Source organism: Diadema antillarum, unplaced genomic scaffold (genome assembly GCF_040938485.1).
Source record: "Diadema antillarum isolate AM-2024a unplaced genomic scaffold, OU_Dant_1.0 seq00001126_RagTag, whole genome shotgun sequence".
In the NCBI taxonomy this organism is placed as follows: domain Eukaryota; kingdom Metazoa; phylum Echinodermata; class Echinoidea; order Diadematoida; family Diadematidae; genus Diadema; species Diadema antillarum.
In genome coordinates, this window is record NW_027271940.1 from 1,061,487 (window position 1) to 1,088,769 (window position 27,283).

The window sequence follows — 27,283 nt, forward strand, 5'->3', positions numbered from 1 at the left end:
TGTTTCATGATGTATTGGGTGGCGTATGGTGTGTGGTTGCAAAGTGGAAGTGAGACCACGATTCAAATGTTTCTCACGAGAATAAAGAAAAAAAAAAGTACTATTATTTGCAGAATAGTGTGGATTCATTCCCAAAGCTGAATTTTCTGTGATGGAATGAGAGTTTACTAACCTTAGATAAAAGACAAGCATGATAATTGTGAGGTATGAGGTATCTTGGGATGATGCATGGGCTATGCTGAAGATGATGAGTGAATTTGAGCATCTTTTGAGCTTTTGCATGAATGCATTTGTGATTTTTTTTTTATTTGGGGGGGGGGGATCTTTTGTCTTCGTTGCTTGTAGGCATATGACTCTCTGCATGGCTGTAAACAAAGCTTAATTGATGACATTTGCAATTTTGTTAGTACAATGTAGCTAGTACTTAGGCATTTTTTTTTTTTTTGCATTTTGATATTTTGAGAAATTAGGAGAGATACTAAGTTTTTGTAGACAATCAGATTCAAAGTCTGCACAAGTTATTAGCACTTTAATGTAATTCCCATCTATATAGTTTTTGTATGAGTTTCCACAGCTGGAAGTGTGAAAGTGGATTTTTTTTTTATTTGAGTCGGAGCTCAGAAAAAGAAACTCTTTCAACTGATATCTTAAAGGTCAATAGAAATATTCTCTCCTCTCTGCTTCAATTCATCCGTACCCTTCTCATTGTATGGTAACAATCTAAACTAAAAATATTTTCACTTAAGAGACTGTCTCCTGACAAAAGTGTGGACATCATAATGTCAATGTTTATTAATAGGGATTCCCTACATGTACCTCTCTAACAATACCTTGTGAATGTCCATGCTTCCAATAGTGCAATACAGGCCTTCTGGACTAGATAAGAAGATATTAATAATGGTTTCCATAAATTCTCTCCGGGGGAAATTTGGGGGTCTGTTGAGGGGGTGTGACTTCCTCTAGGTAACAGTACAGTAAAGAAAGAATCTTTTTGTTTATAGTTTGTACACATATTAAAGGGTAGCACTCTTTAAGGCATCTTGGGCCTCCCTACTGGTTTGTCTTCATTTTGCACCCCCTCAAACGTTCCCCTTCCTTACAGCACAGATGACAACAGGTTATCAAATCCCCTCCCCCACCCCCAACCGGATGGATTCACACAAACTATTTTTATATCTGGGGGACACTAGGTACTTCCTCTGTTAACCATAGTACACCAACACCCAATTCTTTATAATACAAACCTCGCCTGTCATTACTAACACCTCACATGCAAGACAGGTGGATAGAGAATTTGACCCCCTAGTTAAGGCACCAGTTAATTCTGGTGTACATGACTTGCTGATATCTCATACTCTGTTTCACTGTTTTTAAGTATTTTTTTTTCTCACTGAATAAAGCACCATCCCAAACTTCCTTGTGTATTGTCTAGAACAATGGGAAAGACATTTGTATGCATTTTATCTAAAAGGTGTTGCAGAAAATGGGAATGACTGTGTGTACCTCTTTTAGATGTGATGGACCTTAAAAAGACTGATTTGTCATTGATTTGTGAAATATAAAAATAGGACATAAGTGATGACTGAAGACCCCAAATTCAACCATTTCAGCATTCATACAAGGTCGGTCTCTTCCCGTGAATAAAAATTTTAATATGTTCTTTTAGTTATCATAAGAACAAACCTTAGGTTCTTGAGTAACTTAGACTAACATTTTAATGTCTTTTATGATACAAAATCTGTGATGCTTATTACATCGCATAGTACAAGATCCTGTGATGACCTTTCAAATCATACAAAAACAACAACATCAATTTGATGAAGTGCTGCAGTTTTATGACATGGATCAGTTCACAGATGGCTGGAAGTGAGCCACATGTAGAGGGGTAAAATTTGGATAGCATGACTTCTGTGTGAGTCATTAACCAGAGATACCGTAATGATCCCCACGAGTCTGATTTTTTTTTTCTTTTTTTAACATACCGGTAATCTAAACTTTCATCCAGGAAACCAACTTTAGAATGACTTGCATATCTGCTTACATAAATAGTTTGCTAATGAGATCTTAACTCGCTAAATATATTTCCCTATCATGCAAGAAGTGAACACGGGTACTATAAAGAAGGGGAGGATGAGAGGAGGCACATCTGAAGTAATTAATTATGGAAGGTTCCTTGCGTTATTATGAGGAAGTAAGGCTTTAGAAGACGTGATTGCATTTTTTTTTTCCTGTAAAGTGTTTGTTTTAGTAGCGTAGAAGCAGTGTGAAGCGGGATAAAAAGACCAGGAGACGAAGGTCTCCAAGAGACTAAATTGCTGGAGGATTTGTTGTCCAGGAATGCCAAGTCATAAGGAAATTAATTTGTGACCCGCTACAACAAAAGGATCCTAAAGTCGCTGACGGCTGGGCCGAGAAAATCGAGTTTGAAGTCACATCATCAAAATTGGTCGAAACAATCAGATTTCTATTTTTGACATAATTCTGTACTCTAATGTTTTTTCTATAATCTGCCGAAATTTTGAAGCTAAATGATAAAGGGAAAGGCAAAAAATCAGCATTTTTCCTAGGCCATGATTTCTCCAACTTTCAACGTACAACCTGTAACAGAAACGTGTCCGAAGATTTGGATTTAGCGCCGCAGCTAGACTCCGCCCCTAGCAACGAGGGAGTGATCTTATTGGTCAGTGCGTGGCATCCTGATTACTGATTGGTCGTGCGTAGACCACTGGCGCTAAGCTTGAATGAACATCGCGAAGGTCGCTAGGAGCATACCTTGTATTGTCAAGCGGTGAAAATTGTCTCGCCTCCCGTTGATCATGATAGTGTCGGAAGGAAAACTTTGAAGGCGTTTTTCTCGAAACTCTGATTTCCTCAACCACTTGACATGCGCTAATAAAATCATCAATATTTCCGCAACCGAGTACTTTTATGAGTTGTGCTATGTATGAAATTAAAGTAGAAGAGTAAGGGTATAATGTCATGCAATTTTCAGAAAATTGTCCTCCCGACTTTAGGATCCTTTTGTTGTAGCGGGTCACATTTTTCCTCATAGACCCTACAGAGACAGATGGTGTTCTGATGTTTGGGATGGCTCTCTGATGTGGATAAAAAAAAAAAAGATGCAAATCATATCTGATCAACCAAGTGATGCATGTAAAATTGGCTTTTGCCTGATCAAGCCACTAGAAAACATAAGTGGATAGTTTATGTACATCCACATAACAGCTATAATGCTAGAAAGTCTGTGAACGTCATGTGCTGTGAACTCTAGTTTAGCTTTTTTTTTCTTTTTGCATAATAGAATACTTCACGTAAGCCTCATAGCAGATTTTAGAATGACACTACAATCCAGCATACATCTTAATGAACCCTTTGGCATCTTGAATATTTATAATATTATCAGACTTATTTTGCTAGACCCAATTCACATCTATCTAATCACCTAAAAGACATGACTATTTGCAGAGTACAGAGAGAATTTGTGCCAGCTTAAAGGGATCGTACAGTTTTGGTTGAGACCTAATTTCAGGTTTCTGACATTTTTTGATGAAATAATGAGAAACCTCTTATGAAATATGAAAGAGCATGTAATTCCATGAGGAATTCAACATTTATTTGATGAAAATTGGTTTTGAAATGGCTGAGATATCCAAAACAGAGCGATTCTAATAAGTGTTGGACCTACACTTTATTACGATCGCTTTGTTTTACTTTGTTTTTGGATGTTTCAGTAATTCCAAACCCGATTTTCATCAAATAAACTTTGAATTCCTCTTAAAATGGTATGCTCTGTACTATTTCAAAAGTGTTTTCTTGGTATCTTGCAAAAAGTTAAAAGCCCAATTCTCATTTCCACCAATACTGTACTATCCCTTTAATATGCCGAATGGGATGATGATGATTGAAAGTGGAAGTGAAAGATCTGGGGGGGATGTTATGTAAATATGAAATATGTCGGAGGATAATTTTACTAAAAATTGATCTTCTTAAGATACTATACAATAAAAGATGAGGTGTATTGCTTCGGTCAGGGGATGAGATGAGGAGATTGCTTGAATTGGAGTTCGAGAACATAGACAGGATAGACAGGAAAATACGTCTTGCCACAGGGCACTAGCATAGCAAGTATATACTGCACAGGTCTCTCCATTTTGTCAGGGGTTCCAATCTACTGTCCACATAAATATCTTGTGTGTGCATGTGGGTTTTTTGTAAAGGGCATTTTTATGGATGTCCTGATCATGGTTTCCTATGCACAAATCCACACACCCACACATCCACCCAGCCACCCACACATACCCAGGCACACACACACACACACACACACACACACACACACACACACACACACACACACACATGCACACACACATACATTGACAAGCAGAAACTTGTAACAGCCTCTTTCCCGTGTGGCAGGGGGTATTTTAACACCTGAGCTATATTGTTACATAGAAATTATATTCAAACTTTTACATTTTTTCATCAGTGGCCATTAGACATTTTTTTCAAATAAGACAAAAAATGTATTATCACGGTCTATCTTTGGCTTTCATTTTATTTTCAGACAATCAGATTTTTCACAGTGTGCTAGCCTTTGCTCTGAAAATCGTTCCTAGTTTAGCATAGCAAAGCAAAGTTATGTTTGGGCTTAATGTGTGTATACTTCATACATAAGATTCTCCTTTGGGGTCAAGTCAGGTTAGGACATTTGATATATCACCTTCTATGTCATTTTTTTTTAAAGATAATACACACCTAAATATGCTGTAGATGAATAGATCAAGATAGATAGATAGAGAATGTGAGGATGGGTGTTTGTTATTTGCCAGCATTTCAAGCATGATACATCATCTTGAAGCATGAGACCAAGCCAAATGCATGCCCACCATTTGAACTGGGGTTAGTCCTCAGTGAGTCAATTACGAAATATCTTATTGATGTTGTATGCACTTTTCACACTGTTTCTGTCCTTTCTTTCTTTAAAGTTGAATAAATCATGGTAAGTGATCATTCCTTAAATTGCCATTTTCCACATCAAACCTTTTTCCCCACAGTCTATGCAGAAAGTTCAAGCTCCAATTTCCAATCGACGATGGGTAAATCTGTTTGATAATTCACGTCTCTGCACCTTACTTTTATAGACCTTAAAATCAATGCAGCTGTGCACTCACCTTTGTGACTAGACTGTCTCTCTACCCAACTGTTTTCCTCTGGTTGCAAAAATCTTCTTAAAGCATTAAAAATTATGACTGATGTTGTGACGATTGATGACAAAGGTTTTTAAAATGTTGACCATTAGTTACATTTTGTTTTGGGGTGGTTTTTTTTTGCATCATTAATGACCTCTTTGCAGTGTAAACTGGAATTATACTCACAGTGAAATTGATATCATAATGTGTGGGAAGTCATATGAATTAAAGGAGGGCTATCACATTTTTTTTCCACAAAAAAAAAGATAGAGCTGAAACTATTTTGTCATTTTGATAGCTATTGACTCTGATATCAAAATATTGGGGCATTGTATTTCAGTTATCTGAGCATACTTGCTAATCTATTTGCTCTGATCCTGTTTCTGTGGTTAGAGAAGCTATGGCCATGTGATTTCAGTCTATTTCAATTGGCTATCACATTTCACAAATATGTTTTAGATCAGAGTTGTCTGTTGATGTATTTTACTGTGCAAAATGTACAGTCATTCCTTTAATAGCAGGAATTGCAAAGCGGGGATCGACTTGTGTTTTATTGTACTCAATGAAATGTGTTCGAAAAGTTAATGGCAGCAAAAATAGTTTTTCTCTCTGTTGTGTTTTCTTTTAAAAATGTATGTTCTTTGCACAGATCACCTTTCATCAAATCTATGCATCCCTCACCTATATAACTTGTCTCCTTTTTCCTATCTTGACACTTCACAGCTATTACGTTAAATGTATTTGGGACTTTCAAAGTTAGTGTCTAACAGTTATTTCAGCTCAACTTAATCTCCTCTCCCTGCGCAGTCAGAACGACTCCCTCTCTTGTTCAGTTGCTGCTCTCTTTCACAAACGAGTCTTCTCTTAGCAGGAAGTGACAATGTCGGGATAACTCAATCCACTCGCATTTTCCTCCCTGGAAAGCGCCCTCTGCAGTTTGCAGATAGAAAGTAGTTGGAGATGTGCAATGGAAAGGAGTGGCCCTAAAGTCTTGCCAGAGGCAGACAAGGAGGGCACAGAGTGTGCAGGAAATGAGGCCTGATGCATGGGGGAAGGCGCGCAGAGAAAGATGGTGTGACAAACCCCAGACACTGATTTGTGGGTAGGATCATCAGTGTGAGGTTCAAAGGGCCAGGTGTGGGGGGGGGGGGGGGGGGGGGGGGTGGAAGGAGAGGGGGGACAGCAGGCTGGTATTAAGCTCTGGATATGACTAGTTTTGATTCACACTTCACATAGTGACAAATATTAAGCACCTGGTGATCACACCCGGGTGGGTCCAACATGAATCTTTAGCCGTACAGCTAGGAGAGAAATTCAAAATCACAGAGTACTGTCAGTTTGGTATTTCAAAAGTCCGTCAAAAGTTATTTGGGGTGGTTTTTTTTCCTTGTGGGTGATGTTATACTCTCTGGCGTATGACACCTATTTGAACTTTGAAGGAAATGTTTATAACAAGCCAGTGTTCAGTAGGCAACCTCTTGACTTTGAGCAATAAAAGATGCAAAACTATTTAAGAAAGTTGCCCAGTTACTGCACCTCTACTCTTGAAACCAAAGAAAAAAAATACAAATTTCTGCATGTGGTGTAATCCAGAGTACTGTATACTGTTGAGTAGAGTCATTGCTTGACTTTCCTTACCAGCTTCCTTAGTCAAAAATCATAATTATTCATGATAATCATCCAAAACTCAATGAACAAAGTAACTGAAAGGAGTTTTATGGCTACGTTGATTAATCGTGAGCGTCTTCAAACATGTCATCTGACAGAGGTGGGAAAGCATCCAAAATAAAACAAGAAATGTTCTGCAATTATTCACAATCATGGATTGGGAGTCAGAAATGAGAGCATATTAAAAGTGCTGCATGGATTCATTTTTTTTTTCCAATTGAGCAGTAGGTTGGCACAAAGTTATTTTGGATAAATATACATGAAAGATCATTCTTATGGTGAAAAGACAAATTATGATAGTGTGACTATAGACAAAATATATTCTAAAATATGAATTACTATGTATTACAAAGACACACAAGACTGGATGGTCTGTGCATCTGCGAAACTTGGCACGTACGTTGCCTCATGTCCCTTTAGAATAGTCAAGATTCGTCAGTGCTGATAATTCCCTCCTTGGGTGACAGATTCTGCGGTTTACCTGTGGAGTCAACGGTGATCTCAGCTAAGATGGTTCTGCCAAGTGGTCTTATTTCAGCTTATTCAGCAGGGAATGGGGCATAGCCACAGAGTGCAGACTTACTGGCTTTCTACAGACTCCCCACCGAGAGGAATGGTGGGGGGGGGGGGGGGGTGTGGTAAGTTGAAAGGACTAGATGGCGATTGGAATTGCATTGGAAGTGCCTCAAGAGACATATCCCTCTGGTTAAGACTTAGTCATTCATTGTGAGATCCACCTGCTGGAATGGATTGAAGCATAGCACAGAGTCTTAAACATCAACTGTGTAAGGAAAGTACATTGTGACTTTATACTTTTAGCATTCAAACTCTGTCTTCTAGGGCTGGTTTAGGCTGAAATGATCGGGGTAAAAAAAAAAAGAGGAAAAATCAAGAATGAATATTCTTGTGCAGTTTCCTGAATGCAGAATTCAACTTAAGAATTGTTTTTCTGTGGTATCATGGGTCGCCTTGTCTTCAAATTAACATATACAATATTTTTCATTTATGTCAATTTCATAGATTGGTTAATCTATCAAACTCTGTTAAGATGAGCAAAGCCTATGAAGTAGTATTCTGTCACATACTATGTTATAATAGAAGAAATCAAAAGAAATATGCATATGTGAATTTTTTAACATCATATCACACGTAGTTATCAGTTGCTGTAGTGTTTGAGACTTCCATAGTTTGGGACCTCATAATAGCCTGATTGTGATGACATAAAACCATAACAGATGATAAACAATACATAATATCATGTTTCTTATGTAGATAAACTACAGTTCAATTTAATGAAAATTTTCATGGATCCATGATTGGAAGGAATAATCCTATATATTAATAGACAAGTTCACCCGAGTATACATGTGGATTGCAAGAATGCAGCAATATTAGTGGAACAAATCAGTGAAAGTTCAAGGAAAATTGGCAGTTTGTTCAAAAGCCAGGTTAAAATGCTAAAATTTTTACTATTTAAAGCCGAAATTACATTTTTTACCCATACCTTGGAGATTACTTAATGCATGAACTTATAAAAGGGTCAAAGGTCAAGTAAAAATCCTCAAATCCCCAAACACATACTCTCTTAAACAATCTAGCCATCCATCCAATTAAACCTAGTTCAAGGCAAGTTAATATTCAACACATTTTAGCGCTTTGCATCCAGTGGAAAAGGCGCTCTATAAATGTCTACTATTATTATTATCATTTATGACAAACATGTCATTTTCAATTTTTGCCAATTATGTGAAACTGTTGTCACACATTGTCAAGAAGTATTGAAGACTTACTGGGAGAACCATGCGTTATGGCGGAGGCATACCAGTCGCCATAACAACATTTCTAGTTCATTTTTATTTCCAAATCATAAAGTTTTTCCAAATTACATCTTTTTAAACAGTTTGATATTAATGAAATAACATCATTTGAGCTCTTTGACAACTTTTCTCAAGTCTTGTGGCTAAGTCATGCATAAACCCCTTCAGATGAGGCTATCTTACATGGATTTGTTGTATTTGACACTGAAGTACCACTTCAAGCATATCATCCAACATTCCAGTCTGTGTAAAGAGCCCTCGAAAACACATTGTTGCATGCATAGATGCAGTAAATCTGGAGCGAGCAAGGTGCCGTGAGTGGTCCATATTTAGACCCCCGGCTAATAACCACTTCCCCTCTCCTCTATGCATCTCCTCCGTTTCAGCCTGCATTAAGAGATTTATGATCCTTTCATCCCGACATCAAATGAAATCATGTTTAATCCCAATGCTGATCATAGGTATGCATGGATATCAGCACTTAATATTGGAATACCACTCCTCTGATAGTCTGAAAATAACACATTCACAAATCCATATCTCAATTTTGGCATAATAAAAGCTATAAGTGGAATTCTTACAGAGTGCTGTTTTTTTTGTTTTTTTGTTTTTTTTAATAATGATAATAATATTTCAGGCTTCTCCCAGCAATTGGAAATGTTTGCCCGATTTTATGCCCAAGGCAACATGGAAAAGAAGTTGCCGTGCCATATTGATCCCCTTGCCCACTACAATTGATGCGTCCTGAATATTAACGACAAAGTCTTTCTTGTGTTTGTGGGAAATAGTCAATTACGGCGTGCACAATCCACTCACAAGTAAAAACAATGCAAGCAGGTCCTCCTCTCTAGTTGTTGTCACACTTGTTTTCTCATTTTTGGGACTGTTTTATGCTTTGTTTTGTTTTCATGTGCATGGGACACATTCTGTCACAGCTAGAATTGGTGTTGGAAAAGAGCAGTTGAGAAAGCACTTCGGCAGGAAGTTATTCAAGGCCCTTGCATTTGTGATTCATACCTTAGAGCATAAACATTTACCCTGCTCTCAAGGTACGCAGTGAAGACGGCGGACCCCCGCACACTTGTCGCTCACTCTCTCTCTCTGTGCGTTAAACCTCGTAGCGGAAAGACGCGCAGACCAGTTGTGACAATCTCTCTCTCCCTCTCCTGGGGATATTTGACGTGGTTGTCTCGCCGAGGGGAAAACTTTCTGCTCCAAATTGGAAGTATCTTGTGATTAAACAGTGTTGCATTGCCGAAGTCAGAAGAGATCTGATTTTAAACAGAGTTATCGCCTCCAGTCGGTGCCTTTGTGTGTGTGTCTTGCTCAACCTATTAGTCTTAGCAGACTTCTGGTGTGGTGTTCTACCTCTCTGATTGGCAAAGCGATTTGAAATTCCATTGGGAAAGTCCTGTCTCAGTGATTACATTCAGGACCAATATCTCCATCTGTGACTATACTCCTGTGTGTGTGTGAATGGATCCTTAACATCTGACTAGATTACTTGCACCTCTTCCTCTCAGTGCACTTTCTAACACCAGGGTACATCAACTATCTCTGTCTGTGGGAAGTTTAAGGGCAATTATCATCTCCTATCTCCTCCTTTTTTTAACCCTTGGGTGGTGGGTGTTAACTTAGGTCGTAGAGAGTTATAGTTTTGGGGTTTGGCAGTCTGTAGGACACAGTGAACTTTGCTCCGGGGTAGTGGGTGTAGAAAGTTAATTAGATCTTGAGAGAAAACTTCACGTGGGTTACTAGGTGGCCCAGCTCTGCTCTAGATTAGGGTACATAAAGTAAGGAATTGACAAAGTGTGAATACATACAGGGCGCTCAGTCGAGCTTGATTGCTGGAGGTAAACGATTAAGGTCTAGCTCTCCTCCATGCAAGGGGGTGAGCCACTGGTTCCTTGAGGCTGAAAAACAGGGACCGGTGGAGACCAGGCATTGCTCATGTCTGTACTCCGCATTTATTCCTCGCTGCAGAAGAGCTTCAGTGCCGGGTTTAAGGAGAAGCAGCATGCTACCGCAGACATGAAGAGACTCAATGCAGGTGGGTATCCAAGGGTGATGTTCGTTATTCCGAAGATTTGTTAATCCAAAAATGAAGTGAGGTTTGCTCTTCTGAAACACACATATTCCCTATTCCTAGATGTTCGTTCATCCAAAAATGGAAAGGGTTTGTTTATCCAAACATTTGTGGCATCATTCTGAGGGTTTGTTATTCCAAAGATTCTTTGTTCTGAAGGCTCATTTATCCAAAAGTGAAATAAGGTTCGTTGGTCCAAAAATGAACAGAATGTGCGTAACCATCTTTTACTTCCAGATTGACAGACCTTTGGAATGGACCTTCAGAATAACAAACTGTGTCTGGTATCCAAATATAAATGTTTTTTTTTTCTTCCTTTTATTAATTCTTCTACCACAACGTAACCTAAGCAAGAAAGAAAATGTGAATGAGAAATCAGAAGTAGGTGACAGCAATGATCGTAAACAGTAAATTCAATTGTTTGTGTTATTTGCTAAATTTGAAAACTAAAAAGATCATGTCGTGAGAGCTGTTGGTCCCATATATGAATGTAGTGGCCTGTTTTGGACGTAGCACATTCTGTACAAAAAAGTAATATATGCAGAATACTTAAAAGGCATTTACTAGAATTGTTCTATGTAAATGGGAATGGCAGTTAGGTTCTATTTGTATATATGAATTTGTGTTTATTTTGAAAGTATATATGTAAAAATTATTTCCTGTGCTGTCATTCTTTTTTATCTCAATCAAATGATCAATTATCTACTGATACAGATAAGTTTAAAAAGATGTCTCAGTTTGAAAATTCCATCCTGAGTTCCATTTAAATAAATGCCTTTATGTAATCTAAGTATGAAACAAACTATTCAGTTTTTGATCATTTGAAAAGAAGTTAGAGCTTTTGTAAACATCTCACTCAAATTTGGAGGAAGGAAGGGTTCATCTTATGATAGCGACAAGGCCATAGAGACAAGGCCAAGTAATCTTTTATTGGCCCCAGATAAAAACTATATGGCAAAAAGAGAAGCTGGCTTTTATCCAAAATCCCCCATTACCACAGCGTGTTCTCACCATTATCACCAATTTAGCTGTATACATTCCTTCAGGGATGTAGGTGAGTTCAAGTTTTAAAATTGAATGAGTAGAAATTGTCTGTTTCTATCAATATCACAACTTGAAGACTTCTGAGCTGCGCCTCAGCTGTGTTTCAAAATAAAAATGAAACAACAAGAAAAACACCGTGGTGTGAAGTTGTTGTTTATATTTCGCTGAATTTCCTGTATTTTTTCCTACTTAAACCAAGTACGGAGTGTGAATGTCAAGGTGCAAATCATGCCTTGTGGGAGGCCAGCTGATATCAAGCTCAAGCAGGGGTTATAAATAGATCTTGTCGATGCCATTCAGACCTAAAAGGAGCAGCAGGGAGAACTGAATTAGCCTGTTTTGATGCCTTTGATCACAAGGTTCGGGGCGGGTTATTTATTTCTACCCATATGAAAACAGCCTTGTACTTTCAGAAGAGGGGGCCCCAACCTCCTTGTGCAGGGTAAGAAAATAGGCACTCAGTCAGTCTCATTCATTCCAAAGTTGGACATGGTATTTTAAGTGTATGTACGACTCCCTCAAAATTAAAGCTACAGCTGTTGAGTGAATGGGTGATGTTGTTTATAAAATCATGAAAGAATATTTTGGTCCAGATTTTTTTTTTTTTTTTTTTTTGGGGGGGGGGGGAGCATGACAGCCATTAGAAATTAGTATGGTTAGTGAGAGTGAGATAATGCATTGATAAGTCATGCCCTTTTACATATGGCTGTATTCTGATGAACTCAAAATGTACCTCAGTGGTCAAATCATAGTTTCCACCTTCATACTTTCTATAAATCTGTGATAACATTACAGAACTTTGATTGATGGGTGTAGTAAGCTCATCTTAGCGGCATCCTGCTTGAGCAAATATTTTTAAAAATATCAGTGAGTGCTAATTTTGATCTTTCCTTCCATATCTACAGAAAACCCTGGCGATATTGACCTTGACCTTATCCAAGGGAGATCCCTGTTGTCCAGTTCTGCAGCCAAGCACAGAATATCAGTCGCGCCGTCCAATCGGAAGCCAAGCAGGAAGGCGCGGACCCCTCAGGTTGGTATTGGCTGGAAAACCGGTCTGTGCTTCTTACCATGTAGGGAGTAAAGAGATGTTTAAGAATTCAGAAATATGTCTGGTGGTATATCATACCACAAGAGTTCTGTCATCAATCTGAAAGATATTTCCTGCTCCATCAAATTAAAACAGAAATGTTAATGATTACACTCACCAATATTACTGGTAGATTTACTGTAATAGTGGTCATTTTTGCACTTGGCTTGGTAAAATAAAAATTGTGTTTTTTAATTTGGCAGAATCAAGACATTTATTAGTGGCACATACGGCATACGGAAATATTTGCCTGTTTTCATTTTCGCGATGGTTTTTGGTTGTGCGAACTGCGCAAAAATTCCTCACCACGAAAATTTCTACTTTTACAGTAAACTGGGGAAATTGGCAAGCGGTGAAATTTGATGGTTTCATGTCTCTGAATTAATTACCTTCATTTTTCTGCCAATGTTGAAAAAGTATGCAGTACATCCTCTTCATGGTCACTGGTATTTATTCCTTTAAAAGAACTCAAATCTTGATCCAACATCATAAGCAGGATAATGCGATATGTTTCCAATAAGGATTTATTTTGGACATGAAAGAAATTTTGGTCATTCGTGAATCTGCATGTTTACTGTGGTATCTACAGGGTTAAGTCATGTGTGTTCATGTTGCTTTGAGAAACATATTCATGCATGTTATACCCTAGTAGAACATAAAGTCATAAATTCACTTTTTAATGTCAGTCGGAGGTAAGTTCTAACTTGGTAAGTATGAAGGACTTACCTGTGGGGAAAACGCAGATTATTGGATTTTTTACATGCTTGCATTATGCTGTTATCGTTTGCTTAGTTAAATATTCAGCATGCTACCTGTATGACTTACATCCCCGTATTTCTTTTTTCTGTTCGCATGGTAATAACTCCACAAATTCAGCTTTGGGTAATGTAGCAAAGAAACCAAAATGACAAAAGTGAAAGAAAGAAAAAAGAAAAGGAACCCTCTGCTTAAACATGTATCTATGTGAAAAGTAATGGTATCATCATTTGTGCAAGTCACAGTATGATATACATATATATATGTTATGTTGTATATATATGTATATATATATATATATATATATATATACGTATATGTGTGTAATATATAATGTGTTTTGAAATTGTCTGTGTCTGTGTGTGTTTGAAGCTCCTTGGTGTGGGTGTGTGTGTGTGTGTGTGTGTGTGTGTGTGTATTGTGCTGTGTTATGAAATCGTACATATTATATTTTATATACATATCCGATGTACAGTATATGTGTGTAATGTATAATGTGTTTAGAAATTGGTTTTTGTGTTGTGTTGTATTGTTAGAATATATGTATGCTTTTATGATTACCATTTGTGTTGTGGCATGAAAATGTAGCCATAAGAAAAAACACCAGACAATTAATACACTATTGTGGATATTTGTTTTGAGCAATGTTTATCAACACAATATATGTTTTAAAAAATCTGTAAAGAAACATATTTTTTATCTGTGGTAACATTGGTCAATATGCTGTAACATTGGACTAACATTGGTCTTTTGATGTGTATTACAATGGCACTTCATGTTGAGCAAATGACTGGATATTAAATGCACTTTTCTTTGACACATATTTCCATTCTCTATCTCTCTCTCTCTCTCTCTCTCTCTCTCTCCGTTCCCATCCCCCTTTCTTTGTCTGTCCATGTATCTATTTATCTGTTAATCTATCTGTCTGACCATTCATCTAACTATATATCTATCCGTCTATAGCTATATCTATTTCTATCTGGTTTCTTTTTGCCCTTTTATCACTGCAAGAACATAAATTATTCATCACCACATTTATTTGTTGATATCCACATAAACTGATTTTGATTTGTTATAAACCATTGCCGTGTGTGTTAGGGGGTCATCAACTTTTACTGTAATCACCGACATGAATCATTTTGCTGCTTATCAGGTGGCATTATATAATGTGTGGGTTTTGGTGTATAGTATGCAGGCAGGAAAGACCAGTGAAATCTGTCGGGCAAATGATCCCCAAGGTGTGATGTCATGTAGTCCAACCAGCCATGTGCCTCGTTGGACTTGCTAGATTACTGGAGGGATTCTGTTTTAAATAAGAGGAATCTCCCTGTGGGGCCAAAGTAGTAGTCACCAACGAAGTGTTTGACACATACACCTTCAGAGGTGTTGCCAATTTAGAGCATCGGTATCACAGGCGAGGGATCAACATGAATTTACATTTGAACCAGGTGTCTGTTTACTGCATGGTGCAAATTAAACAGTCTCAGCATCTATGTATTACCTACTCCTTGTTTACAAAGGAATAATCTCTGAGGTTAAAGGTCAGTAACTTTTTCAGTTTACAGTTGAAAAAGGAGAAATTTTGAAAGGCTTGCCATTAATGTCAATCAGTAATTCCATGTGGCCCTACGGCTTTATCACACAGATTATGACTAAAGGAATGAACAAAATATCCCTTTGAATAAGTGTCTGAAATGAAATGATCATTGTATACAATATTTTGACAGCAAGGTTTATAAATATTAAAATTATATTTTATTTGAATAACAGTGTCTGAAACTGAATGGTCATTGTGTACAAGCTATTTAAAAATTGTGGAATTACCAGAGTATTTTCCATTTTTAATATCATCTCACATTCCACAAAACTTTTGATATCTGTAGCAGTGAGTGATTCTAAAATTTCCATCCACATGGTACACAGTGTGTACCTCCTGTGTTCCATGCAATCTATCTATTACCCATCTTTGCACCTGTCAGTATCAGTATTAAGGATGGCGGCCAAACGAGCCCTGATCCACGCACACCACTAACCACGTTGGGGATCTCTGTGGAGTCACGGCAGGATTTCTATATTAACCCCATTATTCCTTGCTCCTGCCTAAAATGGAAGCTCAGAAGATTTTAATCCTCACATGATGACCAAACCACGGCCCGTTTGTAAAGTAGGATGCGATCGAACACGCTACGCAGAGCCTCTATTGTATAACTTGTGTTTAGACAGCTATAAATAGATGGAGCCCTTCCATTTGACAGAAATGTCAGTTGTCCTATCTGTATCACCCGCTCCGTCTTATGTTCTGTATAACTTGCCATCTCTGTCTCGCTCTATTGGCCTCCAACCTGAAGGATACTAGAGGCATTCTTGAATTCATCATGTCTTTTCTTTTAGATATTCTGTCCTTTCATCAATCTCGGTTTTAGTCTAAAGTTTACCCTCTTTTATTATTTGTTTCTCTTCTCATTGTTGCCAAGTTTTGTTGAGTCATATATGCCTTTTCTGTCCTTCCATATGGTCTGATGTCTTCTTGTTCCAATTTATACCACCACCTCACTGTTTTGTATACTGACCCTTTTCATTATGGCTTGGAATGCTTATCACACAAATCTCTTTACCTACAAGTCCACCTGCCTGTCCTTCTGTCCATTTTCATAGTTACTTCCATATTTTGATATCAGTGATGATGATCATAAATAGCATAATGATAATGACTACAACAGTAATTATATTAAACATTGATATCAGTATTTACATTTGTTCTTATTATTGTTGTTATCACTAGTATTTTATTATCATTAGAGTTATCATCATTATTATCATCAGCATTATTATTGCAACATTTGCTTTGATAAATCTGGTAATGAATGATTATCGCAACAATGTATCTGTCATTATGTTAGACTTTACAATATCTCGTTCAAAACGCTAGTTTGGTTTGTTTGTATATTGTTTGTATTTTGGTATTTAAAACACAAGTTTTAATGGGAAGCAGTTTGTGTCCATTCGCTTTGTAATGCACTATTGAATAAAGCTTGCTCAATTTCCAGGCTTGTGCTAGCCTTTTTTTCAGAGACGTTTGCCAATGAAACGTAACGAGCCTGATCAACAAACAGCTTTAGTCCATTGATGAGCAGAATTGTAAACAACTCAAGTGAATTTAAAGTGTGAGAATGGCATGATAGCTGTCAGTAATTCACACGTGTACAGATTAAATCTATTAGTTATTCTTATTGTCAACTTATCTATATGTTAATCTCCCTGCCAGCCAGCTAGCTGTTTGTACATTTGCTTATCCCGCTCTTAACCTCTTAAACGTAGTCCTATATCTCTGTATAGCTCATCTCCTTGTCTGTCAGAAGGCCTGTGTTTTCTCCCAGCTTTATTGGCCCCTTATGTCTCCACACTGTTGCCACATGTCCCATTAGCATGTATCCTTGGCTAGTATCAGTCCTATATTGAGGCCAAAGCACAATAGGCTTACATCTGATGAGTGATAAGTGTATCATAGGCCACATCATTTGAGTGGCAGGAGATACAGTTTGTTTTTTTTAAAGCATGTGGTATGTTCTTAAATGTGACTAAGTCCTGTGTGGCTTAAAATGGCACACAGTCTCACACATCCAGAAGAATGTGACTATGAGTCCTTCTATATTCACAGTAATGAGTTTAAAACTTGTAATATATCACTCCGATTGTGATCTAGAGTCCATAAAAACCTGAGTAAACGATCCTGTATGTATTTTTGATAATGTGAATGGAGTTCTATTATCCATAAGAATGTTAGAAACAGGCCTTACATTTTGAAGATTTTTACCGAAGAAACGCATTCATTCTGAACACTTTTGAAAAGAAGAAGAAGAAGAAGACAGATGCACACATTCTGAAGTCGCAGGAGTAAGGATCACAACTTGGAGAAGAACACTCACAATCAGAGAAACACATATTCCACCCAAAGCCACACCTTATACACACATTTACCCATGCACATACATGTAGACATGCACAATCTCCCTCTCTCTCTTTCTCCACCTCCATTTCTCTCATTCTTTTTAATTCTTCTTATTTTCTGTGTCAAATATGATCTGTCTAACGAATTGCTCAAGTTTTAATGACAGCATTGTGTGCACAGTCACCAAATTGAAGTTGCTAACAGTTTTTTTTTTCTTCCCTATTCATTCTCTCTTTGCAGAGGAGGTCCAGCAGCCGACTAGATGATGGTCCCACCCCCATTGAGGAAGAGCCCACTTCCCCCACAAAGAGCCCCACCCCACTCATCCTAGACAGTGAGTTACCTTTCCCAGGGGTGACTTCCCCCTCCAATGTCTCAGTCACAAATGGCTCACACAAACCACTCAAGTCCCGGGCTTCCTTAGGCCTAGGCCCAATGGTACTACCCCCTATTCCCCCTGCCAATGGGGTTAAAGGTAAGCGGGGGTAGCAAGACGGAAGACCAGGCCCCGGTGGCTGCTGGTCCACCCTCACCAATATCACCCCAAAATGGTACAAAGCCACACTCCCCAACTGTCCCTGAAGATATATTCCTTACCCCAGTTTGTCTCGATGATGAGAACATGAACGATGCAGTCCACAAGAATGGTGAGAATAAGTTAGACGAGAGCATGATAGACATATTTGGGGATATGGATGACTCGACAGATTTTAAATCGCCTGAAAAAGCAGAAGATAAAACTGTAGACATAGAGAAAGTTGGTGAGGAAGAAACAAACAATGTCAATATGGAAAGTACTAGAAAGGAGGAGGAGGAGGAATTTAATAGGAGGGAGGGAGAAAGGAATCCATTATTTGAAGAGATAGAGGTGGAAAGTTTGGGACCGGTGGCAGATTCGGGGGTGGATGGAGATGATGGTGGGATGGGGGGTGGAATAATGGAGTTGGATCTCACTGTGGACCTTCCAGATCCCACGGTTCTAGGGACAAACATCTTTGGGGTGGAAACCATCCCGGAGGAAGAGGAGGAGGTTGCCGGGGGAGTCGAGGGGGTAACCGAGATGAGTGACGACTTTGAGGATGACGACTCTATGGAGGATGCGGGGCTAGATGAAAGTAGACTCCAAGAGGTGGTAGATGAGGATGGAGGGTTGGGAGGGGACAGGGTGGAGGTAGTTAGCAAGGATATGGAGCTAAAGGATGAGGTGATCAAAGATAATGTGCAGGCTGAGAAGGAGGAAGAGGTGAAACTTAGATTTCTTATTGAGGAAGAAAAGAACACATCAGACATTGCAGTTGTGTCAAAAATGAGAGATGATATCATAAAAGAGTCAAAGCCTAGTGCTGATGTGGAATACCATGGCAACAGCAGCATTGATGGCATTACCAGTGAAGTTGATATCGATAAATGTGACGATGATGTTGATGGTAGTAATTATCCAGGAACCAGTGGAACACTACCAACTTTGGAAGCACAAAAGACTGTTGAACCAGTGTCCGTCAAAGGTAAAAACCTCGGTCTGTTACGCCGACAGCTCTGAGCAGAAAGTAGCTGTGTTGTCATCCCTCGTCCACCTGTGTGTTTCCTCTTGTAGATCTGTGCCAGAACATCTCGATGTCTTTACTTCACTCATCAAATGACATGCATGACACGCCAATCTTCATAAGATTCATCAAACCCCTGAAGCTGAAAAGAAAGCACAAGGCTGACATTTAGCTATTAAATGCTGTCTAATTCTGCTAGATCTAATAAGTCCAATTCTTCTTTGAAAATGGAAAGATTACCCCAAAAAGAGTTGTGAACCCCTATGAGAGAGCTAACATCTGTGGAAACATAACATTGCAAACTACAAAGAATACTACTTCTGTTGCAGAAAATATATTAATTTTATTGCATCGAAAAGAAACAAATTGAATTACCTATTAATAGAGAGCCAGATATCTTCAGAGATAAGAGAGCAAATATTAAGAGAACATAATATATTGCTAAATGCCATGAAAGGATGCCCATTGATGAAAACATAAGAATTTTCATGCATAAAGAATACCTCAGTACCTTGAGACCTGCAGCAAAGTATGAAATGCTTTTCATCCATCCATAATGTATAAACAAAAGTAGAGCTTTCCTATGAAAAGATACTTAGTTCCATCTCATCTCACTCTCTGTTTTTTTTTCTCTCACTCTCTGTATGAATGATCAGCTTTTCCCATTTTCTTGCATGCAGAAAGCTCTTAATTAGATTTCCAGTCTCTTTATCCCTGCAGTCATTCGTGCATGCAAAAGTTAGTTTACATTTGTACTTTGTGCAAAGATCATTAAGATGAAGGCTTTGTCCTGTCCCCTAGTAATATGTTATCAGGTGTTTTGATCAGTATTTCAACTAGCTATGCTGTGCTTGTGTCTCTCTGTCTATCAATTGTTACACTAGTGTTTAGCAGTTTTAATTGATGTCACACCTCCACCTCCACCCCCACCCCCTACACACACGCACACTGTTTCTAGAGCAGTCATCTCTATAGGTGCAAATTTATATCTGATGATTCAGAGGAATATGAAGAGACAGGAACAAAGTGTTCTGTCCTTTGTCGGGGTCAGTTGGTCAAGAATGACAGGTTTTCCCAGGAAAGACATTTGACCATGATGACCGGAAGACCCTAATGTGAGTCAGAGAGAGAAAAACTAAAACAAACTAAGTTCAGACTTATTCTTAAGGATTGTAATCACACTGTCAAAAACATTTATAGAATTTATGAGTGTCGGTTATACAGCTGACCTTCTTCAGGCGACCTTGTGCAAGTCAGAGCTATATTAAATTCCTGACTGCCCTCTGAATCAGTATTTGGCTTGTATGAAACTCAAGAGTCGTGACTGTGTGTCAGAGTCGTTACTTTGGTCCCACCCAACAGATCAAGCACATCATTAGAAACCTCTTTATCATGCTGTACTGAAACCCTTTTCTTATGCACAGCTATAGTCTTAGCACAATCTTTGTGTCCCATGGCGACAATGTTATCATGCAAGAGACAATATTTCTCGTCAGCTATCACTTGTCTACTCCTGTAAATAAGTTCTAGTTTAATCTCATGCTATGCTGCTACCCACTTGCTCCTATTTGCCTTACAAAAGAGACAGCCACACTGTGCTCCCATGTATTCCATTTGACGTTACCCAAATCAACCAAACTCTTACTGCTGTCCCAACTCTTCCCCCACCAACTCACTTTGGATCACCAATATGGCAAAATATGCCCCATATTCACCCCGCTTCGAGCCTCTGCAGTAATCATGCTTTCGTAGAGAATATAAGCCCTCTGCAAGATTTCCGGTTTCATGCTGTAATTCTGGGGAGTTTTCCAGGAGTTCAAGGAGCCTCCCCATAGGATAGGCTGAGAGAAGTCATGCCGGTTGATGACTGATAATGGATGGGACTAATAGACTTGTGGCCTTGCTCTGGATTTGTAGAAATTGGCAACCAACACCCAAGTCCTTCTCTCTGAAAATAACTGACAATACATGGACAAAGAAGTGGAAAGGGGATTTCAATTTCTAGAAAGTTGACAGATGGAACTGTTTAGTCGTTGACCTAGAAATAAAATTGTTGCTGTAACTGAGTGGGATGAATGATAAAATAAAGTAGACAGTACCTCTTGATGAGAGAAAATTTTGCCGATTAATGCAAGCTATATCATCAGTTTTGTGCCCCAAAAATCTAGTTTTCACTTTCTTAGGTAAGGGTGTGTTCGAATTCAACCTGTCCTGTGCATCAAAAGTGGTCTCAGGTCCCAAATCAGAAAGAGAAATGCTTCTTCCCTTTCTTGGCTAATTTGAATTCATTTTGAAATGCCATATTCAGAGTTTACAGAAAGAGGTGATAAGACATGTTGATGAGAATGTTTTGTAGTAACAGGTCATGTGATTTTGAATTTGAGGGAGGTTAAGGTTTTCTCTGTACTACTTATAGTAGATTTCAAGGGAGACATTTGTGAAATTGCTAAAGCTGGTTGTCATGTTTTCGCACTGTATTCCAAGTGTACTATACATAGTGTTGAGTGGACATGGATGAAAGGAATATACCTCAAAATATTTGATATGTTCATCGATGCCCAGTCGATCCATCTGTGAATATAACATAGGCAGACGGATGGGATAGGCAAGAAGTTTGGATATTGTATGATGTTGAATAGGCCTAAGCAGGTAAGTATGGGTATTACGATAGCATGCCTATCTTTAAAGGACAAGTCCACCTTCATAAATATGACGATTGAGAGAATGCAGCAATATTAGTAGAACACATAGGTGAAGGTTTGAGGAAAATTGGACAATCCGTTCAAAAGTTATGAATTTGAGAAGTTTCAGTTCCGTGATCGCTGGATGTGAAGACTACTACAGTTTGTGATGTCATAATGGTATAACCATATAAAGAAGCTATAAAGAAAATTCAACATATTTTCACTTTTCTTGCATAATAGAAGAGCACATGACTTGCCTCTTTCAGAAGACAGGGGGAGTAATATTACCCTTAACATATATCAGTTACAAGTTGAGGGAATGTGTACTTTTTTCAAAAAATTAAATTTTGTGGAATTCTCAGTATATTTTCCTTATATCGTTGTACGCATGTGACATCATCAACTGCAGTAGTCTTCTCATCCAACAGTGACTGCACAGAAACTTTAAAAATTCATAACTTTTGAACGGATTGTCCAATTTTCCTCAAACTTTCACTGATGTGTTCCACTTATATTGCTGAATTATCTCAATCCCCATGTATATGAAGATGAACTTGTCCTTTAAATATATTCAAAACCATCTCTCTTTCACTCGTTTTCTGCAGTGAGATTGTTTGGTATTGCTGTACAGTAGTGCATGACGAAATCCCGACTTTGAATTACTGCATGAAAAGCTAAGTTGTAAAATGTCTGTTTTCATGGTGTATATGTTTTGAAATATATGCGAAGTAGTTTTATGAATGTTTGTTCAGTCCTGCCAGTGTTCAAGTTCCTCCATTATCGAGATGGAAACCTTAGCACTAAATTGCATGCCAGCTGTATCGGTGGATTCACATATTTGTGCCGTTGCTCTGTCGCATTATCCTTTTTACCCTTTGAGAACATTCAAATATCATCAAAATCATGCTCTAACATTGCCCATAAATGGACACAAGTTTTCAATTTCACCTTCTCCCAATGCAAAGAATTAGATTTATATAATCACATCAGTATATATATCATGCTGTCCATCCTTTTGTGTATTTCACTTTTCATGAAAACAAGAGTCTGTCAACACACACAAAAAAAAAACACAAAAGCAGCCCTTTTGAATATTTTTGGAAACCATAAATCTGAGGTGTCTGTGTGTCACTGTGCATTTTTGATTCGCAAAAATGAAAAAAAAAGGAAATATATGCTCATTGATGATTTAACATGCAAGATTATGAAAGAATCATGTCGCTAGCAGATTTAGCTATGTTTTGGGTTAAAAATCTAAACTCGTTGGGTGTGTAGATCATATCTTTGATGATTGATACAATGTAACTTTAGAAGGGAGTGAGAGCACTGCCTGTATTGCTTCGGCATTCAATTCCAAAGATGTTTGTTGAACATGAAGTCAAAAAAAAAAAACCATAACTGGTAGGATTTTGCCTCCATGACAGTTTAACAGTTCACACCAAAATGATATCTCCTCTGCCGTCCTGAGTAGGCAGGGGCTTTTATAGGAGACGGGAGGCTGGGTGATTCCTGTATGAGAGGGAAGATAGAGAAACTCCATTGTTTTTCCCCTCTGTAAGGTGTAAAAGGGAACAGACTCATTCCTATCATATCACTCATCAAGACAACCCGTTTAGTTGGCAGAAGGTTTAAAGCAGGAGATTTCTTTTACCCCCCCCCAAATAAAAAGGAAATAAAGAGACTTTTCTCTTATCTGTTATTAGTCATTGTGATTTCGAATTCTCAGCTTTTCACTGAGTATTTTTAGGGGGGCTTGTCCAAATATATCAAACTGCTTGGTACCTTCCGCAGTGTAGACTCATTCACATTTGTATTACTGACATCTTGGTGGGTTCCCTTTGTAAACTGTCTGGGGATATATATCTTGATGATACTTTGGTGTGCTCACAATAACAACCTGTTAGCCACATTTACTTGAAAGTATGAGGAATACATGAATACTTGTAAATCGTTACGTAGACTATAAGCGTCTGAAATATCAGAATGAAAAGAGATAGCATTCCTCAGACCCTGAACTGCTGGTTTCACTTATAGTGACTCCTTGGATTGGTAAGATATTCAGGGTAGGAGCTTTATCCATCTGTCACTCACTGTATCTTAAAGGGTCACATGTATCAAAGGCATTAATGTAGCCAGTGGTCTCAACAAGAGAGTCATATGTGATTACGTAACATGCGAGATGTCACACTTCATTCTGCCTCTTGTCTCCTTGCTTAGTGTCATCCTGAAACAAAACATTAGTAATTTTTCACCCAGATATTCATTCTTTTTGTCTCCACAACGTAACATCTGTTCTGCTGTACTTCATTATAATTACTCTTTTTCTGACAATGTCCTTGCATTGTAGATCTATATTTATCTATGCATTAAGTGTGTGTTGCAGGAAACAGAGGCTGGACAAACGTTCCAGACCTGACAGGTGTATTTTCTAACGCAATAATGCAAGCCACACTCGGCCACAGCTTGACCCACCAGGCTGCCATTACTGTCCATTGGGACTTGAGTGACCAGTCCTGGGGATACAAGGGAAATTCAATTAGACATAGAGGCAGACGATCGTAACCTGTGGGTAGTTTTCACTTTGGGCTGGGTGCACTCAAACAGTCACACTGACCTCAGTGGGTGGGCTCATGAAAGCAAAAAACAACAATAGTAGTTTGTTTTTGTAACTGTCACAGTTATATTGATGAGCACAGAGCATGCATGACTTACATCACTTAGTGCATGACAGTGGTTTTATCAGTCACTTCGTCTGATAGATATCTTTTTCCCTGTTTCTAATTTTCTCGTGCCAGATGGCGATGAAAAGACCGATACCTCCAAAGAGGTGCAGGAGGCAGATGTTCCCGTCGTCTTCATCGACACGTCTCTTCCGGAGCAGCAGGAGAAGTCTCTGGCTGATGACACTCCAGCCTCACCAGGGTCGAAGAAGGAGGAGGGACAGGTGGAGGAGGAGGAAGAGGAAAGAGAACAGCAAATGATGAGGTTACCAGAGCCCAAGGAAGTCATCATCATCATGAAGGATGCGGGGACCAAGAAGGAGCCAGAGAAGGAGGAGGAGAAGGAGAAGGAGGAGGTGAAGGAAGAGGAGGAGAGTGCTCCTGAACCTCAACCTGTGGAGACCGACGCTCCTCAGGAAAGTTCTACCAAGGAGGACGACGAGAAGGAGAATGTCGAGATAGAGAAGGAGGACGAAGAGATAATGACAAGAGAGCCAACCAAGGAGGAGATCGTGGAGGAGCGAAGATTGAGCGTTGCCGCCAGCAAAGCCCTCTTTGAAGCCAGGATTCCCGAACCGGACCCCGTCAAGACCAACAACAGGGTGAAGGTAAACGGGTTTCCCCACAGGGCCAACAACATCAGGCCAGTGGGCGAGGAGCAGACGCCGGCAGCTGAAACCAAGGCGGAGGCAGATACCAAGGTGACAGAGAAGGAGAAGGCGGAGGAGGAGAAGGAGGAGAAGATTGCGCCCGTCATCGAGATGGACAAGGAGGAGGAGGAAGAAAAGAATGAAGAGGAAGAAAAGCTTGTCAGCCTCAAGGACAGAATCTCAAGGTAAGTTAGAAAGAAAATGGTCCGAGTATCCATATACTCGTGTGACATCTCAGTTCCTGACAGCAGGTAGTGGCTGAAGCTTCCTTGGGGACAGAATGAAATTGGCTCCTAGCAACATGAGGGAGAAGTGTATGGGACTCACTCCCCCATGGCTGTTTGGGCAGTCAGCAGCAATGATATCAATCTAAAGGATACGTGTGAGATGTACAAGTCACATTGGATGTTTCAAAACAAGTTTGCTGACCCAGCAGAGCAAAGAGCCTTACTAGACTGTTTGCTGTTTTTGTCCTCTTCCGAGAAACCTTTAACTTTTGGATTTGTAAAGTGACTGTGTGAAGGGAATGTTTGCAGTTGTTTACAGAAGCACATGGGTTAAGTGTTAGCATGTTGAATGATAAGTTTGTTCATACGCCAATCAGTGTTGACATTTTAATAGGAAGGAAAAACATATTGATAACAAAATACTATTTTACTGTGCAATTTACACTTAACACACAATTTTCATGGTATTTTCTCAGTCAAGGCAGAGACCCATATAAGTATAATACACAGGGAAAAAAAAATCAGAGTCTTAAATCATATTCTAGATTATTGCTTTCCTTTCAGTAAGTAGCCCAATTAAGTATATTAAAGGCACACAAAGCTCTTTTTATGTACTTGTGGTAATATGGAATGGAAGCCAAGCAGACCAGGACTTGTCAGCTATTTTGATATCTGATAATTTTGTTCTAAGATGCACATTTATGGTATCATTTTCCAGTGATTTATTGCAAAACCCAGAACAGTGAAAGACTCCTTCCTGCCATTAACTTACAGGATTTGTTCATTAAGACCCAGTCATGAGTTCTCTACCAGTATACAGTGTAGGTGGAAATATTTTTGTTTTATGGTTCCAGCAACACTGACAGAGTTGCCTCTAAGAAAATTGATTTTTAGCTTCAAGAAATGCAGCAAAAAAAAAAAATATTGTTTCCTTCACCCCTGCCCAAATTAGTGTCACTAATGGTTCATTTCCCTGAACCCCATTTACCAAATTGCCAGAGTGTTAAATAAAAGAGAAAAAAAACAATTGAAAATGCAATCAACAACCTTTCTATAATAAATCTTCCACCCCCTTCCCCCAAGCTTAACATCATATGCATGTACAGCTTAAGGTAATTATGTGATGATCATGTAATGACTGCTGTAGAAAAATTTTGTGAATTTAAACAAACCCCAAAATATTATGTAATGCATGATGTAACATTACAATCCATTATTGTAATATGATATGATAGAGAGAGTCCATTGCATCAGGAAAGGTCAATCATGAGTATGATTTTACTGTGACTTTCCCTTGCATTTTAAACTATAAGGTGGTACAATTCTTTTGCTAACTCTGTGGATTTTGTATGATTGTTTCAAAGGTACCAGAGTCTAGCCAGTAAGACAAAGGGAATCACGTCACACGTGCCAACTCGGACGAGCCCCAGCAAGCAGAGGCCGGCTTCGACCAGCAACATCGAGAACAAGGACCGCAAGTTTGGGCCCAAGGTGACCAAAGACGACATTTCAGCCAATGACTCGTTAGAAATGTTAGACCAGCCCAAAACCAGAGGTACAGGTGTGATCTTATTATGTATTCTGCACTGGCATCGTGGTCTTACACCTGCAAGCTGGCATGTAATATGGGTTTGGTTTGGGCATGAATGCCTGGGCATGACAATTAAAAGGACAAATCTGGACCAGAACAATAAAGAAACAACTTTGATTTCAAAAACAAGGCAAACAATTTACAAGCACAACAGTTAAAATCTTATCAAACTCAGATAGAAAATTAGAAAGTTAAAATTGTGAAATATTAAAGATTAGCTAGATTTTGCAAAACAGTTCTTGAAAGGTGATATGAATATGCAAAT

At 38.7% G+C, this 27,283-nt stretch overlaps 1 protein-coding gene across 2 annotated transcripts in view; it reads left to right on the forward strand.

Annotated features, from left to right (window-relative positions):
* LOC139743993 (uncharacterized) overlaps positions 1-27,283 on the forward strand; it is a 42,483-nt gene that overhangs the window by 8,733 nt on the left and 6,467 nt on the right. Inside the window, exons 5-9 of one of the 2 annotated variants that reach the window (XM_071654462.1) lie at positions 10,661-10,727; positions 12,713-12,840; positions 17,843-17,936; positions 24,626-25,385; positions 26,792-26,918. In XM_071654462.1, coding sequence (XP_071510563.1) covers positions 10,661-10,727; positions 12,713-12,840; positions 17,843-17,936; positions 24,626-25,385; positions 26,792-26,918 — 1,176 coding nt within the window. Of the gene's footprint in view, positions 1-10,660; positions 10,728-12,712; positions 12,841-17,842; positions 17,937-17,966; positions 19,108-24,625; positions 25,386-26,791; positions 26,919-27,283 lie in introns of those variants that run through there. The other variant, XM_071654461.1, reaches the window with a different exon arrangement.